The following is an 18,063-nucleotide window of genomic DNA, read 5'->3' as shown; positions in this document are numbered from 1 at the left end:
ATATCTTTTTTAAAGAAAATTCATGTAAAAGTTTTTCGGAGAAACAGTAAATATTTCGTTGTCAGCCCCCTTAGAATCAAAGAGAAGCAACCTTAAAGTGACTATATGTAACCTTTAAATGTTTCTGAAACTGTGTAATGCCTCCGCCCGGGTACGATTTGTCCCGCAAAGTCACAAATTGATTTACGGCGGGTAGACAGTATATTTACCGGAAAAGCCTGTGTTAGTGAGTATGCAGGTGAAAGGTAGCAGGAGATTTCTTTATATAGGCCTAATTGTATTTTAATTTTATTTTAGAAGTTATCTGCTGTAGTTCTGGCTGATACTGGGGCAGGACCATCACAGAAAAGAATGAAATTAAACAAAGAACAGCTAAAAGCTAAAAGGGTAAAGTGAAAGACGACTGGCGATATCAGAGTCACACTCGGTTGGACTTTCAGCAGATGGAGACAATTACGGGATTGTAAATGATTCAAAAACATCCCTGAATTGGCCCTCAGGTATGTTATATGTTTATTTCATTCATAAAATAACTTTAGATTGCGCAATGTGGTTGTACGTCAGTAGCCGACATTAAATGACTTCCCCTTCCATTTAGCGCGGTCGTTTTATTCCTTTTAGTCCATTTTTGAGTTTGGCCTACTATTGTCTTTTCCCTTGTCCCCCTGTACTTGTGTAAAGCGTCCTTGGGTTTCATGAAATGCGCTATATTGATCTAAGTTATTATTATGTTTGTTGCTACAACAAACTCTTAATGCTTTAGCTCGAGAAACAGTGACAGTGATATCCGGTTTAGCTTATGATACATCTGAAGTAGGCCAAGTTGCCGTATGCAAGACTTGAAATAAGACGATGCATCTGTAACGTGTTCTCTTATTGTAAATTAATGATTTTCTGTCAGAGCAAAATATTCATCGCAACTATATGACCTCCACGTACCGCTAACTCCTAGACATTTAAGACAGAAAGTGTGGTAAAAACACTACCGCTTTTGTCCAAAGGGGCCGCTGAAATCAACACAAATTGAAAGTTACATATATAGCCACTGTAAGTAATTTTAAGTAATTTAAATTTTCCCTGAGCCGACTGAATAATAAAGTGTTAGAAAGGAGATCAAGTGAGAAGGATTAACTAAAGGCATATGTCCTGAGTAAAGAGTTTAGTGATGGTGTCTGTTTTTAGCATTTAAAAAAAAAAATATTCAACAGGAAAGTGTAAGGAATTATTAAACAGTTTGTTTCTCTGCTTTAACGCAAGTTGTAAACTTTGGCATGTGCAGCTAACTAACCTAGTACAGTAAGGAGGGTCAGTTAAAAATGGAAAATCAGCATTTAGTGTTTCTTTCAACCAATCGTGAATTGAAATACGCTCTAGGTCTATTTAATTATTTGTTTTGTATTGTAAGTCCTTGAATTAAAAGGCCTGTCAATCACACTTGAGCGTAGTAGGAAGTTGTAAGTTCTGGTAGTGGAGCAACCTTTTTGTTTGATCATGGATAGTCATCACGCAGTTCTCTCAAAAGCTACCTCCCTTAATGTGTGTCTTTGTGTGTGTACTGTATGTGTGTATACACTAAACTTTTGCCCTGTGTTAGTTACATCTCCATGCAGCAGTAGCTTCCCCGTAGGGATTTCCCTTCATTAATATGCAGAGAGGGAGAGTGAGAGAGAAATACTGCTGCCTTTATAAATTATTCATTCACATTCAGACAAACCTGTATGGCTTGACTGCAATTACTCAGTACCTTAGCAGAGAGAATGTGTGATTGCATATGAACATCAGCAGGCACTTGTGGCATACGCCTCTCACTGTGGAAGGTGCGCTTATGTGTGTGCACTTTTTGTCACATTTTTGACAAAAGAGCGAAGTCGCAGTTCTGAAAATGTGCACCTGTCTAGCACAGTAAGTATTTGAGGAAGTTAGCTTTTTATCATATAGCCACCATATTTAAATATCAACGACGACTCCCAGTTTGGAACAGCCGATTCTCATGCATGGTGGTCTTTGTCGCTGCTAACACCCACTGTTGTCTTGGGGAAGGTACATATTGAGTCACCAGCTGCTTCCCTTCACCTGCCAGGATACATAATGCATGCAGAGGTTCACAAATGCCTCCCAAAGATCCAACCCCCTCACCAGAATAAGTACCTGTTGCAACAACAAAAGCATGATCCCTCACCAGCTTCCCTCCCTGTAAACCCTGCCAGTTAGTCTTGATGAATCCAAGTAACAAGCACCGCTTACCAGTTTTGTCCCTATTGTGCCACCTTTTTTTTCTTTTTTTAATGAATTTTGTAGGAGTTGCAATTACATTTTAATTGCAAATTATTGCATTGTTATTAGGGGTACGCTGACCTTGTAGCGACCAGTAGAGGACGCTTGTATGACATTCTCAATAATTTCAAAGGCTTGAATCATTCTTGAATGTTCTCTCCATCCTCTAAATGGAGATTTGAGCTTCTCCCCTCTGGATGTACCAAAAGGTCAAGTCTAACAGGGTGAAATATTACTTTTCTGTACCTTACATTCAGGTTGAATAGAGACAAATGTGCACCTTTAACTAGGAAACTACCTTAATAACTTTCATTATTTTTTATCTCTGCCTTTTATTATTATTTTACTTGCACAAGCGTCACTTTTCACTACACTGCTATTGCTGTTGTTTTGCTGCTACTACTGCTGCTGGTACTGTTTTTATTTTATACATTTTTCATTCTACATCGTGTTTTGTCTACATCAGGAGAAGCCATACAGAAATGTCATTGCATCTGGTATAATGACATTAAAGATCAAAACAGCATGTATCTGGTCTCATGCCATCTGCAAACAATTCTTTCAGGTACATGGATGTCCAGTTTGACTACTATAGACCAAGTCCTGCATATTTTAGCAATATTAACACCATTAAAATAAACCCTTTCAAAAGCTGAGAAATTCCAACTCAAAACAGTGTAAATTATACACCTTCGGCTATTAAATTATTTTCTCCATAAAACCTGATATGTCATTCTCACTGACCTGCAGCCGTCCATACAGCGCTGCCAGGTCCAGAGGAGTCTCCTGTTGGCTGTTTCTCATGGTGGGGTCGGTCAGCTCCTGAAGCAGCACTGAAACCACCTCAGAGTGTCCATACTGGGCAGCACAGTGAAGCGCTGTTTCCTTCTCATGGTTCTGTGGAAGAATGAACAAAAAAAAAGGATGAGAGAAGGGGTGGGACGTGTATGTAGGAATTATGGAATGATAAAGAGTTGGCAAGGGGGCGATGAAGTAAGGAGTGCAAGAGAGGGAAAAACAGAAGAAGGATGGAGGGATGCAGTGAGGCAGCAGAGAAGGTCAAGAGTAAAGAAGAAAGGTAGGTGAAAGAAGCAATGAGAAAATTAGAGGGGTAAGTGATAAAGGATGGGAAAAGATGATGGAATAAGGTTTAAGGAATAAAGGATTAAAAAAAGAGGAGTATGAGTTGGTGGCGATTAATAGCATGGAAAATAAGAAGATGGTGAGTTAGATGTAGGGCAAATGTAGGCGAGAGGATTGAGATATAAGGGAAGAAGAGAGGGATGAGGAGAAAGCAGTTAACTTTATTTATCGGAACATGGATACAAGGTGAAATTCAAGATGGAAAGCTGCATTCTGTCCAGACGTTTCCGCCACACATGTCTCGGTCAGTATATCAGTCTGCATGTACAAATTCCAAAAAGGGTGTCAGGTTTGTGATAGCTGTCAGGGGAAATCTATAGCTTCCTGTCCGTGAAATAGAAGAGATGGCCAAAAGCAAAAGTGTTTTTCCTCAAACCCTCTGTGCCTTTTTGGTCCAACACTTTTCTCTACACTTAACGATTGAGCTTCATCAATTCATATGTCAAAGGTGTACACCATACTTTTTTTTAATGATCTCTTTAAGTAACTGTCCAAACCGCTTACTAATTTGTTTGAATTCGGTTTACATTTACACTGATATAAGGACACGCAAGGCCCACAGGAAGAGTTACAGTTGTTGACAAATACATTTATACACTTATACATACATTTTATCAACTTTGTATATTGCTTAAAAATGCTAAATAGGGTGACTTAAAGGAAAGCGTTACCTCTAATTTACAATCATGTGAAAAAACTGACGCGATTTAGCCTAACTTCATTCACATTAATCAAAGTCACCCAGAGATCTATAATGATATATGCAGGCACTTTGGCCCAAAATGTCTCAGAGAGAAGTGCCTGTGTTTGAAAGGTCCTCATGTTTAGAGCAACTACGGCCATTTTCTGGTTCTCCAGGGGCCCCTGTCACCCTGTCAAGACAGAATCACTGTTGGTGGTCCCTTGGGTCCTCGGCAGAGGGACACAATGAAAGAGAGAGAGACATGATGGATAGCCATACCAGAGAATAAGAAAGAGAAGAGGATAGAGAGAGTACAAGTGGGCCCTAAAGGGGTAAATCTGTGTTCTTGTATACTTGAAAATATATAATCATGCAGCCGTAGATATACATACTGTACACATGATGGAAGCACACGCTTATGCAGTTGTGTGGATATATTATCAAAGGGGAGAAAGGAAAGTTACAAAAGGGCATGCGTGTTTAGTTGTGTTGTTGCTGGTGTTTGTCCAAGAGCAAAACCTACATTTTGAGTAAGTGGCTGAAATGTTACACTTGGTGATGTAACATTGAGAGTGGAAACAGGAGGGAGAGGACGAACAAAAGCAAGGGGAGACAGTAGGAGAGAAGACGGAAAGGAAAAGAAATTACTTAGAAATAGAGTTCCACAAAATCTAACGTCAACAAATCAAACATCAATCTCTACTAGTTTTACTTGCCTAAAGTAGATTCAGAGGAAATTATACAGTATGTAAAGTAACTTTATTACACTATCAGTGGAGTCTGGTCCCAGTTTAAAGTGTTCATTGCAACACTATAGCAGTTATTTGCCTTTTTCAGATCAAATCTGTGACATTGCGTCGTAGAAGTAGTACTGTAGTACTTTACAGTGTGATCCAAGTGTTTGGAACGGTCATTGTTACATTTTGGAATATGTGGCAGAGGTGCGGTCAAGTTATCAGGGATGTTAGAAGATGGGTCTGAAGTATGATTATTTTGGTCATAGCGTTCATACACTTTCTGTGATAAAACATCTATAAGCAGATATGCTATCAGATGATCCGTGGCCTAATTTATGTCAGTTTAGAGGTCCTTGATGTGAAAAAGCTTGGGAACCACTGAGCTAGCCATCTTGTAAAATAATAACAGAAAAATGGAAACATGCGTGAATGACATGTACAAGATACAGTAGGTCAAGATATATCTTTGATTTTCATGAAAAACCTTTAGTTACTACTAACAACTGCTACCATGTCAACTGAAAAAGAAGTTAATGGGAGACATTTCTTGCTCACAACTAAACAAAATAAGCCCAGCTCCCGATAAGAAATGGGTTAACATGAATAATAAACTGAATGAATGATGTGAAATGAAAGTCGGATTATCAAGTTGCTTTTGTTTTTAAACTAGCTCGACTTTCCATGTAAGCAACAGTAGAAAATATTCAGTTTCATGCTTTAAAATAGACAATTGTCTGCCCCCCATTCTCCTTCCATTTCTTTATCAAATTCCCCTACATTTGCTGCCTCTCAAACTATCATGATAACACACCATGACCACCATTCCGCTGCTCAGATCTCATCCTGTGCCTTTCCTTACTCTCTTTGTCCCCAGAGCCTCAGCCCTCCCTCTCCCTCTCGCTCCTCTCCTACTTTCATGTATCCCTCTGCGTAGTGAGTGAGAGAGATTTGAGATACTGTAGGTGTGAATATCAGAGAGAAAGAACCCCTATATGAAGACACACATACACTAGCAGCAGAAACATGCTCGGGAGCTTTCCTTCCTCCTCAACCAATCAGATCCATTTTTTCACCACACCCCTCCATTGATGGCAGAGTGGAAGCTTCCTGTGCAGGTCTGATTGCAGGCAGGTCCACTGTACAGTAAGCATAACAATCACACTCGTGCACACTGTAATTCACATTCATCGTAGTTTACTGGTGTAATTGTTGGTTGCAGTATGTTTAATGAACTCTATTTGCTCTGTTCCTGTGTGGCTATTATACTGTATTACTATTTTCCGCTGAAAAGACTAATTTCACCAAGGGAGCATTTAAGTGCCATCTTATCTAATCTACTGTATATATTGTCTTATATACTCCAAGTCCCAAAACACAACAAATGCAGTGCATTCAGTCATAATTTGCCACCGGCAGTATTCAGTGTAGAATAGCAATGCAATGTCTGGAGAATAGGTCATTCATCTATTAAAAAGGTTAAACGCAATAGCACATGGAAAAAGAAGTTCTAGACCCAATAGGTAATTAATTTTTAACCATGTACAATAACAGGTTGATTTGTAAGCAATGTTACACAACAAAATATCCTGATATATATAAAACAAGGTGGAAAAGATGAACAGCATGACACGAAGCAGTGGCACTTTCTGCCACAGAGTCGCTTATTTTTTAAGATACCCTTAGAGTGTGTTATTACACTTGTAGCCTATACCCTATACAACCCTCACACTGAAGAAAAAAAGAGAGGCACTGGTAAGATAATGTGAAGCATGGTGAAATATGGTTGCTATGGTTACCAACAGATAAGATACGTATGTGGTACACCGATTTAGGACAGTGGTTAAACCTTTGATCCAAACTGCCGTACAATTTTAACAGACGCCAGCCAATCACAAGTAAGCATTTTGCATGGCTGCTGTTATTGAAGAGTTCGAAGTAAATACACAGTTTGTGTGTTTGGTAATTATAATCAAAATAGTTCTCACTATAGTTTATAGTTTATCACTCTATTAACAGCATCCAAATCATTAACAACTTGGATCTAGTTGTGTTCTAGTGTTACTGTATTAGGGCAAAGCTTCAGAACCTTTTTAGCTTGGGACTCCTTAAAAATCAAGCAATGTCTATTTGCAGCCCTGTCTCACTCGTTGCATATTTCTTGCCACTCTCTGGGCTTTCACACCTAACACACAAGTTCAACTTTGCACAGAGCAAGGCCATTATTTTAGTGCATTTTCAGCCAAAGCTCAACTAAATTGAACTTTGACCCTAAAAACACTGAGCTCCACAACGCATGTAATATGGGTTTCTGGTACTGACAGGAGATGAAAGTTATGAGGGTGCAATTTAACTTTTTTATTTTATGGGCCACCAGGCCGTGGGTAGAGAAATCTCAAACGTGGCAGAAGTATCAGAGTACGGACGGGCACGCACACGCACACACACACACACATACACACGCACGCACACCATTGTTGGCGCTGCCAATGACCCGTTCTCTGCAGCCTTAAACGGACAATAAAGCTTTGTCTGTCCAATCCACTGTGCCTCTCACACACAGCTTTAGATAGGGAAAACGCAATTCCCAGACAGAAAGGAAAGTGACAAAGATATGAACAGAGACACAGAGTGATAGAACGAGGGAGATAGAGAAGAAGAGGAGGAGAGAGAGAGTGGGAGAAGTAGAGAAAATCCCGCTATGTTCTCAGAGCGAGCTATATATTTCCATTACACTTGCTCTGACAGCTTTCCGATATCATCTAGCAGTTGGTGTATTGTTGCTGATTGAGCCCTGAGCAACAGCCATCTACTAATGACACATCAACAGGCATGGCAGCACATTATTGACATGCCCATAGAAATGGATGTCAGTGCTTTTCTTTCATCAGTATACGTATATGGTACTGATACACAGTTAACGGTCATAAATATTTAATGTATGTGTAATGAAAATTATCTGCTTGTCCCTTTTACCAAGACAGCTGCATGGTTTTATTATTGTGTAATAATTTTTTTTATGATACATCTTTACTATCCATGCAGCATCCCCTGCATTACCCTTCTTAACTGTAGGACACACACAATATCTACTTGCACACTTGTATTACAAAACATTTACACACACACACACACAGTCGGCGTCAAACAAACCGCTACATCCATGCAAATAAGCGAGCCTTATCAGACAGGCCGGGGCTGAAATGAAACTAGAGCGAATGAAGCGCAGAGGTATTTGTTTGAACATACACCATGTTAATGCTGATGAACTGATATGCAGGATGAGCTTGGTCTACGTTGCGGCATCTCATAATCCCAGCAGCTCAGCGCGTTGCCTGGGGAGAGCTGGGTAAATAAATAGAAAATGAAAAACATGGGCGACACCGAGGTGAAACTGTTTCTCTCCTTTCTCACTCTTGTCTAATCTTATAAATATGCATACATCTCTCTATTTACATGTAGCCTATACAGAATATACTATACTGTAAATAAAGTCAGTACACATAGGGTTTTTCTTGTGTACATACATTTAGAAGACATTTTATTTTATTTTTACAATAGCTACAACATATCAATGATCATAGTTTGTATTTCCTTATATATCTTGTTTGATTTTAATTTTAGTAATGTATTGTATTTTTTCCTTATAATTTTTTTTAATTTAAGATGTTCAGGTGTTTCTTTCAGGCAAAAGGATGGGAAAAATATAGTTTGATGATGTGTGAATAAAAACTTTCAGCACATCATACAAGAGTGTTTTGTATCGAATGAGAGGCAGAAAGAGAAGGAGCAGGAGAGGCATCCTTCCCTTACTTCTCTTTTTAGCCTGAAGCTATTAAGGTCTTCCGAATGGAGAAGAAAAAAGAGCAGTTATTAAGAGAGTGGGGCGTTTACAATGATATAAAACAAAGAAAAGAAAAAGCAATTGCTTGATAAATGACTTAAACAATTCACCAAAATCGTGGCCACCTAATCAACAAATACATTTATAATTTCAGCTCTACTAATATCAAGATACTTTTAAACATTTTTCCTATTCAGTATTGACTTCAAAACGGTGATCATGATGATCATGTTGACAACTGATTATAATGCTAGTTGTTCATAATTTATGTTTTATTGATTACAGTATAAAATGAACATGACAACCTTCGGGCATAGTTACAATTGCAAATAAAAAGGGACCTTATCACTGAATCTGCATTTCTATACATATTTCAAACATAAAACACGATGTTTCAAGTACTGCATTTTCACAAATTCACTCTTTTATAAAAGGCAGTCTTGAACTAACTCCGTTCAATAAATCAGAACTGCTTTGATTGTTTTGACTGTATTCATCATATTTGAAAAACATCATGATAAACATTATTTTATCCTTGACCAGTGTTGTGAAAACCAACTCATAAAATCTGCAAATGTGAAATGTATGGATAAAAGACAAAGAATTCGATAAAGGGAATTCAATGAAATGAGCTTCTAACAAACTGGATTGCTTTTAGACCTGCATCAGACTGAGGATTTATCAGAGGTGCAGTAGACTCGGCCTTGGTTTAATAGAGACGGTCTTCCCTTCAGCAAGACACAAAATCCCAAACAGCTCCAGGTAGTTGAAATTTGAACTCTGATCTTCCTCTAGGGTTAGCAACTTAAAGAGGAACCATATTTTCATTTTCTGTCAAAGTACCAAAGAGGAAAATCCTGCAAAACGTTTTTTTCCACGTCTTCATATAACATCTCAATTAACACACTCGCACACAATCTGCTCCCAGCTTGCAAGAATCACTCAGGGCTGTAGTTTGTTTTTGATAAATGGCGAGATGAATCAGTTTTCTTTAGCTAAACTATAATTAGGAAGCCCACTGCCAACAGAGCATCAGGCTGTGAAAACATATTACATAACACTTTTTTGCACATTACTCATAAAAAAAAAAACATCCTATGGCTCAGTGTGACTGTGTGTTTTGGTAGCAGCGGGCATGGCGGTAGGCAATGTTTGAGGAAGGACTTTCCCAGGGCGGTTTCTACTAGCAGCATGTGTTCTCACAGAGGCCGTGTTCACATGTTGACCGTCAGGAAACATATGGTTTCATTTTCATGTGTGGTAGCAACATGTGTGCATGATAGGGCATGGAATTGCCAAGACTGTAAGATGAATACACACAGGCACAAACACAGAAAGACATTTGTGGAAACACAGCAAGCAAGCAACCTCATTACCTTTCACCTTTGTCTTAGTTCACACAGCCTCTGGGCTCCCAGAAGGCCTTGCTGCACCTGGAGAAAAGCCTACAGGAAGTATTTCATGCATGCACATGTCCACACATGCGCACGCCACATTTGAAGCACAGATGGTGCTTCATGCAACATCCTTCTAATCTCGCTTATTATCTCCCTTGGTTTTATGCTGCTGATCTCCTTTCTCCTCCTTTGGGAGAACAAAAGGGGAGATAGAAGACAAGAGGGAGAGAAAGGAAAAGAATAACCCTCTGTGCTTCTGTTTATGGAAAAGAAAACATTCTTGGGATATATCTGCAGCACAAGGGGACATACTTGACCTAATCAGTCAACCACACACACATAGAACAACCCTTAAATTGACTAGTCCAGAGGCCCCATACAGAGGTTGAGTGCTGGTTCCCACACACGCACGCAAGCACGCAAGCACGCAAGCACGCACGCTCTACGTCCCTCACACTGCCACGGCCAGGCACAAGCAAAATAATCTTTATAATGTGGGTAAAATGTGTCATCATTAGTCAGTCAACATACTCTGCCTGGATGCATGTTATTCTAAGTGCCGCTGGTTCAAATCCTGGGGCCAAAAAAACTGAGCATGGGACCCGAGCTGTTTTGGACATCATGGCATGGCAAAGCTGGTTGCGTCACTGAAATCTCCTAAAATTGCATTTTGGGGCACTCTGGTGGTCTAGGGGTTTAAGGGGCCCATAATGAGCCACCGGAAATTCATTTTAAATCAAATTAAAACTTGGTTGGGTAATCCATCACTTTAAAGATTTTGTCTCTATTTTTTTGTAGCATTACAGCTGGAACACACCGGGCGCGTAAGGGTCACGTATAGCATCGTAACGCAACTGTTTTTATTTCGGCGCCCATGTTATCCAATCTGTCCGTTCATACCGGGCGTGCAGCGTCAGCATAGCGTCAGCATAGCGTCAGCATAGCGTCAGCGTGCTGCAGCAATAGTTTCGGCGTCTCCTCTATGTCTTGCGCGATACGCGAGCGCAGTGGCGACTGGTCATTAGGGGCAGGTGGGGCATAGTGGCTTGCAGTCAACTAGTGACGGCTAAATAACTGGCACTGGTAGCCACTGTGTTCACGTTACAATGCTGTCTGATTTGTGGAGCCATGTGGTTTGTTGACATGTTAACAGAGTGAGATACAGAGTATTCTAGTTTTACTGGTATGTAGCCCATCTTTTGAAATTGTGCCCCACCAATATTTTAGATATAACAATGCCACTGCACGAGCGTATGTGTCAAGCCAGGCAGGTAATCCTATACAGGAAGACCACAGATACTTTACAAAAATAAAACACATTCAAAATAAAATAAACACCTACCCACAGCAAGACACGCAATCACTCACACACACACACAAGCCATAAGTGTCACTTGTACAACATTTCATAATAAACGTATACATTTGTCACTGAAGTTATCCCCACTCATCCTGGCGCATGATCAGGCACGTATCTACACTACGCGACACTTGCGCGCTCGGTGTGTTCCAGCTGTTTTGTGTTATGCAGCAGCATAAATATGGGACATGAGTCTATTCAACAGAATTCAGTCAGTTGCCAAACTTTTTTTAAAGCAGTACACAGCCACATTCACATTTTTTCATGGCATCTACAGTATGTTTGCTTTTTTGTTAATCATCTAGCTTTGAGCTTTAAAATCTAACGCTTTGTGATGCTCAGTGGCCGATTCTCAAATGTGGAACCATCCTTGAATGCACCACAAAGATGAGTTTCTCAAAATGGTCCTTGTAAGGATAGGCTAAGTCAGTGGTTCCCAAACTTTTTCTGTTCAATACAAATACACAATATACGATACCACCCCCCCCCCCCAGAGAGAGATCTGTATATATAGTCCGTACATATATTAGTGAGAGAGAGGTACAACAATCAGCTTTTTCTGTGAAGGGATAGTCAACAAGGAACAATGCGATTCGACTGGAAGATTGTCAGTCGGCTCCTTAGATGGAATTGTGGTCACCACTACGTATTTTCTTGCCTTTGTTTTGGTAGTTGTGGTGTTTGGTGTAGCTTCATTGTCTGCTTTACATTTACCTGGCAGTCCTTTTACTGCCTCACTGTCTCTCATACATACAAACAAAAAAACATGCACACACAGTATGTTACAATAATATTCTCCAGTCAGACTATACACACACACACACACACACACACACACACTCTACTGGGACCAATTAGGCAGTAAACAGTGGTCTGGAACTGGTTTACCGCCAACTAATAACATCCACTAACCTCGAATAATCCTCTATTGGCTGCAGCATAGAACTGGCCCACCTACACACTTCCCACCACCTATGCTCTCAGGACATTTCACACTAATTACAGCTCCCTCCTGTGTCCTTTTCCAGTCTCCTGTCGCTATTTGTTACCTCATGTACAAAGGTGAGCACAAATGTTGTTTCTCTTGTTATACAATATTAAGACAAACTGTGTGACCCTCTAGTGTCACCCGATAAAACTAAGCTGCACACCCAGATACACATACACTCAACCTCTGACACGAGTAATGTGTACGTGGGCAGAGTAATATCTTTGAGAATGGGGTAATGTGCACCCAATGGCTTGCTGCTGTAAGTCTCGATGATGGGTGTGAGCATGTGTGGACCTCAGTATATCAACCTGACTAATGTATTCAGGCCCTGCTCTCTACAGCAGACAAGATAGACAGTGGGAAAATATGGAGCTTAGGCATTGTAAACATACTAACACTATAAATCTTACATTCAGATTTTTGCCTGCAACCTGAAAACGACTGTACCCTCACACCGACAACGCATAACTGCAAGAATACGGTACAACGATGCATCACAGGTACCGTAATTTAAACTTGTAAAAGACAGTGGTTAAGGCATGTGAAGGCATGTGAAGGCCCAGTCATGCTGGAGACTGTGTTTTGCCTTGTCTGCGTGCAATAGTTTGACAGACAGCATTGACAGCTTGCTAATGTGAGCTCTGTAGCTTAGCATTTTCACAAGTTTGTATTGTACAGAAGAGAGAGATGAAAACTGATAACAGGGTAGATAATAGTAATTTCCAGGTTGTTGATATACAAGGCTCAAACGGAGATGCATGATACAAAGAGAGAACAAGAAAGACAAGAAAAGCCGTCCAGTGCAATTAAAGGATTAAAAACAACCGAGGTGTTTATAAAGCTTCATTTCTTCTTTCTTTCACTGATGCACATGAATATGTTGTGTCTTGGTTGCCGTGCTGTGTTGCCGATGTGTGGAAGAGAGATTCGCTGGATACTGTTCTTGATTATAAAAAGGTTTATTACATCAAATATTACAGCATCCATTTACAGGTCCTGCAGAACCTGGAGAATACACTGCCAATATGCATCCTAATTCTAGCTTTACATTTCACAGCTTATATGGAATAGCTTAGGTAACATGTTAGATAACATATGGAACATTCAAGTTGACATAGCATAGGTTAGTGTTCTCTTCAGGGGCTTCCTATAGTTCGTTAACCCCTCAGCATCCAATCCCAGACCGTCTTTTGAGCTTTATACAGACATTAAACCTATAAGTCCATCAGATACTACAAATAAAAGCTAACTTAAGCATAACCAGAGGAATTCTGTAAGATCTGAAGATTTAAGTGTAATGATAAATATTATTTTCTCTTTTTTCGCATTCAAATGTATTTACTGCCAGGACAAGATTAAGATTAGTAATAATTACGTAAATATAGATATCTATGTCATTTTCATTGGTCCTCTGTTACTCAATAGAACAAAACTGTGATGCAGTCAGTTTGTATCTTTGCATTATGTTGGCAGCATGTAACACACATCCTCCTTGCTAAGTTTTTATGTGCACACCACACCAAATACTGACACAACAGCATTAGCCTGTCTCCATTTTCAACTTTCTTTGACTGTAAAATGATGACTTGTAGCTATTAAGTCTCACCCCCTACACATAAACAGCATTAGGGTTTGCTGAAAGTTATTGTAGAAAGTTAAATAAAATAGCAACAGAAATCACAGATACACTAAGTAACTGACTGCACTTCACATCACCCAAATAACTGGAATGTTTGTGTTTCAAAAACTGAAAACGTCAGGTGACAGATCTTCATATGCTCTATATGCTCCATTAACCACCACACACACACACACACACACACACACACACACACACACACACACACACACACGTTGACTATGCACTGAAGTCAGCATCTGTACGGTATCTTTCCAATCAGCATCTTTCACCCTATATGTGTCCACGCTGCCTGCACAGCAGCCCACTCAGCTCTACAAATCAATGATGGGGTATAAAAGGAAAATTACCTGTGTTCACTTGCTGACAAACCTCTTCATTTCAGGGGCAATAGACACCATTTATCACAGCAAACAATTAGGCTCTAACAACTCACAGAGGGAAATGATTTGGCTAATGGTGACAGAGGAAAATGTGCTTATTATGCAGAGTAAATAATGCTCCGATAACCTGGGAGGTCCATTACTACACTGCCATTAGGAGTAGGAATATTTAAAAAAAAGACATCAAGATTTTAGCTCTCAACACCCTCTGTATGCTTCGTGCTCATCTTCAAATGACAGCGCATCAGCGAGAGCGTGACATCATCAAAAAAACTGCAAGCAGAGATGGACAGGAAAAGAGTTAGGGAGGAGGAGGAGGTCAGTTTTGCTGATGAGGAATGACAGCGGTGGCAGGCTGAATGCTCCCAGAGTTGAAACGCTCAGCCGGCTGTCAGAGAGAGATCCCTGGGAACTGTAAAGGATCGGCTCTGTTGGACAGGAGCCATAACGAGACGGCCTGTGGCAGAGCTGGTTTAAATGCCCCAAGAAATACAACAGAAGAACTCAACTTTAATTTAGCTGATGAGACCTTTCTTGTTCTGGAACAGTTACACCACAGAGGGAAAGTGTTTCTTTTAGCCGCAATTGACCATTTAACATGGAAATGCGGGCAACAACATGAACAAAGGTTAGATGTATGTGTTGTTTCTTTTTCTAGAAGGTTAACTAATAAATGGCTTCTCTAAGCTACAGAAATCCAGATATGAAGTTATAATTAATCCAGTGAATTCACTTGCCTCTCTCAGAGATTTGTCAGAGGTCAGGGCCAGAGGCATTTAGAGCTGATACAGAATACGGCTGACCCTGACATACCCTAATTAAATGGATAACACCAACACATGCAGCAGCAGAAATGGACTATCAATTAACAAGCAGCTGCAATCAAAAAGAGCAGCAATATAGCTTGATAATAATGTCCTGCTTCAAAGACTAATTTATAAAATAATATCTGAAGGTCCTGTTTACACCCTTCTACTGACAACTAAACATTCTGTAGTTAACTGTAGGGCTGGGAAATATATAGATATTATATCAGCATCGACATATGAGGCTAGAGATCATCTTAAATTTTGGATATCGTAATATCGTGATATAACACGTGTTGTCTTTTCCTTTTTTTAAAGGCTGCATTACAGTAAAGTGATGGCATTTTCTGAACCAGACTTCCTAGGTGGTTTATTATTTGCCTTTATCTATTTAATCATTGTATCCACATCATTGGTGATTATTTATCAGAACTCTCATTGTGTTAATATTTTGTGAAAGCACCAATAGTCAACCCTACAATATCGCCGCAATATCGACATTGATGTATTTTGTCAAAACATATCGTGATATTTGATTTTTTTCGATATCACCCAGCTCCAGTTAACTGTACTGTAATTAAACATTCTGTAGTTACGATCTGTCCAATCTGAGTTTTCTCAGTTCTGTTGCACAACTAAAACAACTTTTGAACGTACACATGTTCCACCAAAACAAGTTCTTTCCCGAGGCTTTTTTGCAGCGGCACCATGGCTCCGTGCGACAATTGTGATTGGTATAAAGAAATGCCAATAAACCAGAGCACGTTTCTCTCCCATCCCACAATGCTGTGTGGACTAGCCAGGCCCTCCTCGGCAGCACTGTGGAAGAAGGTACTGTAATTAAACATTCTGTAGTTAAGTGTACTGTAAGCAGACCAAAGAAAATATTTTTCTATCCAATTCAATAACTGTGATTCAAATTCAATAAAGTAAGTGTAAGATTGTGGCCTAATGTTAGACTATAAAAAGACACGCAGTTCTAATAAACCTAGAATTCACATGACGTTTCCCACAGGTGGCATTGGCAATCAAGGCTTTTCAGAGGAGGATGATGGGATTACGGTGTTTACCTGTTGGTTGACCCGGCAGTGCGAGGGTCCATGGTGGATGAGGATGCGGACGATGTCCACGTCTCCCCGCCAGGCGGCCAGGTGCAGCGGGAAGCAACCCTTGCTGTCAGGCACATTTGTGGATGCCTCAAACTGGAGCAGCTTTAGTACAACTTCCCTGAGATAGACAGATATATACAGGTCAATATATACACTGTGTGCAAAATTATGAGGCAAGTTGTATTCCTAAGGATTTATTGTATTGTAACAAATACATTGCTCTGTCAATCAAAAATGTTAATAAACCTCAAATCTGAATATTTAACAAAGGAAAAGTGAGTTTTGGCTTTCTCTGGAGAATATCTAGGTGCAGAATTATTAGGCAACTATTAGTGTGCAGAATTATTATGCAACTAAATGAAAAACTAAAATGTTCCCATCTCACTTATTTTAATTTCTTAGCGTAAGAATAAAACTCAAAATGTACAAATAAACACTTCTGACAGTTCAAGAAATATTCAGTGACCAATATAGCCACCCTTCTTTTCAATAACTGTCATGAGCCTTCCATCCATGGAATCTGTTAGTTTCTTGATCTGTTGATGATCAACTTTTTGTGCAGCAGCAACCACAGCATCCCAAATGCTGTTCAAAGAGGTGTATTGTCTTCCCTCACTGTAAATCTCACGTTTAAGAAGGGCCCACAAGTTCTCAATGGGATTTAGGTCAGGTGAGGAAGGGGGCCATGTCATTATTCTGTCATCTTTAAAGGCCTTTGCTGGCTAGCCATGCAGTGGAGTACTTGGATGCATGTGATGGAGCATTGTCCTGCATAAAAATCATGGCCTTATGAAGGATATAGACTTTTTCCTGTACCACTGCTTGAAGAAAGTATCTTCTAAAAACTGGCAGTAATTTTGGGAGTTGATTTTAAGTCCATCTTCAACTCGAAGAGGTCCAACTAGCTCATCCTTAATAATAGCAGCCCATACCAGTACCCCACCTCCACCTTGCTGGCGTCTGACTCGAAGTGGAGCTCTGTGCCCATTAGTTATCCAGCCACGGGCCTGTCAAGAGTCACTCTCATTTCATCGGTCCATAAAACCTTTGAAAAATCTGTCTTCAGATATTTCTTGGCCCATTCTTGACGTTTCAACTTATGAGTCCTGTTAAGTGGTGGTCGTGTTTCAGCCTCTTACCTGGGCCATGTCTCTGAGCACTGAACACCTTGTACTTCTGGACACTCCAGGTAGGTTGCATTTCTGGAATATGGCGGCACTGGAGGTTAATGGGTTCCTGGTAACTTCACGTTTAATTCTTCTCAAGTCTCTAGCAGTTAATCTGCGTCTTTTTTTCTCCACACGTTTCTTGCGACCCTGTTGACTATTTGCAACAAAACGTTTGTTCGGTGATCATGCCTCAATATCTTTGCTACTTCAAGAGTGCTGCATCCTTCTGAAAGGCATTTTACAATTTTGGACTTTTCAGTCTGTTAAATCTCTTTTTTTGCCCATTTTGTCTGAGGTAAAGAAGCTGCCTAATAATTATGCACACCTTGATATAGGGTGTTGATCACTTAGGCCACACCCTCCCTCATTACACAAATACACATCACCTGATAATGCTTAAATCAAATTAGCATTCAAGTTTATATAACTTGGAATTGGAAAATATGCATGAAAATGACAATAAGGTCAAAATACTCACTTGCCTAATAATTTTGCACACAGTGTATAAACAGATCGAAAGATGGAGGGATAG

General features: G+C 39.9%; 1 protein-coding gene across 4 annotated transcripts in view; it reads right to left on the bottom strand.

Moving 5' to 3' along the window:
• The window catches only part of anks1b (ankyrin repeat and sterile alpha motif domain containing 1B), a 233,045-nt gene that overhangs the window by 151,723 nt on the left and 63,259 nt on the right, over positions 1 to 18,063 (bottom strand). For all 4 annotated transcript variants that reach the window (XM_031313332.2, XM_031313331.2, XM_031313333.2 and 1 more), the window contains 2 exons: positions 16,324 to 16,480; positions 3,019 to 3,171 (listed from right to left, as the gene is read on the bottom strand). In XM_031313332.2, the coding sequence (XP_031169192.1) occupies positions 3,019 to 3,171; positions 16,324 to 16,480 (310 nt within the window). The remainder of the gene's footprint in view (positions 1 to 3,018; positions 3,172 to 16,323; positions 16,481 to 18,063) is intronic.

This window comes from Sander lucioperca, chromosome 20 (assembly GCF_008315115.2).
Source record: "Sander lucioperca isolate FBNREF2018 chromosome 20, SLUC_FBN_1.2, whole genome shotgun sequence".
Lineage (NCBI taxonomy): Eukaryota > Metazoa > Chordata > Actinopteri > Perciformes > Percidae > Sander > Sander lucioperca.
The sequence above is the reverse complement of the archived record's forward strand: the minus strand, read 5'-3'. Positions and strand labels throughout refer to the sequence as shown.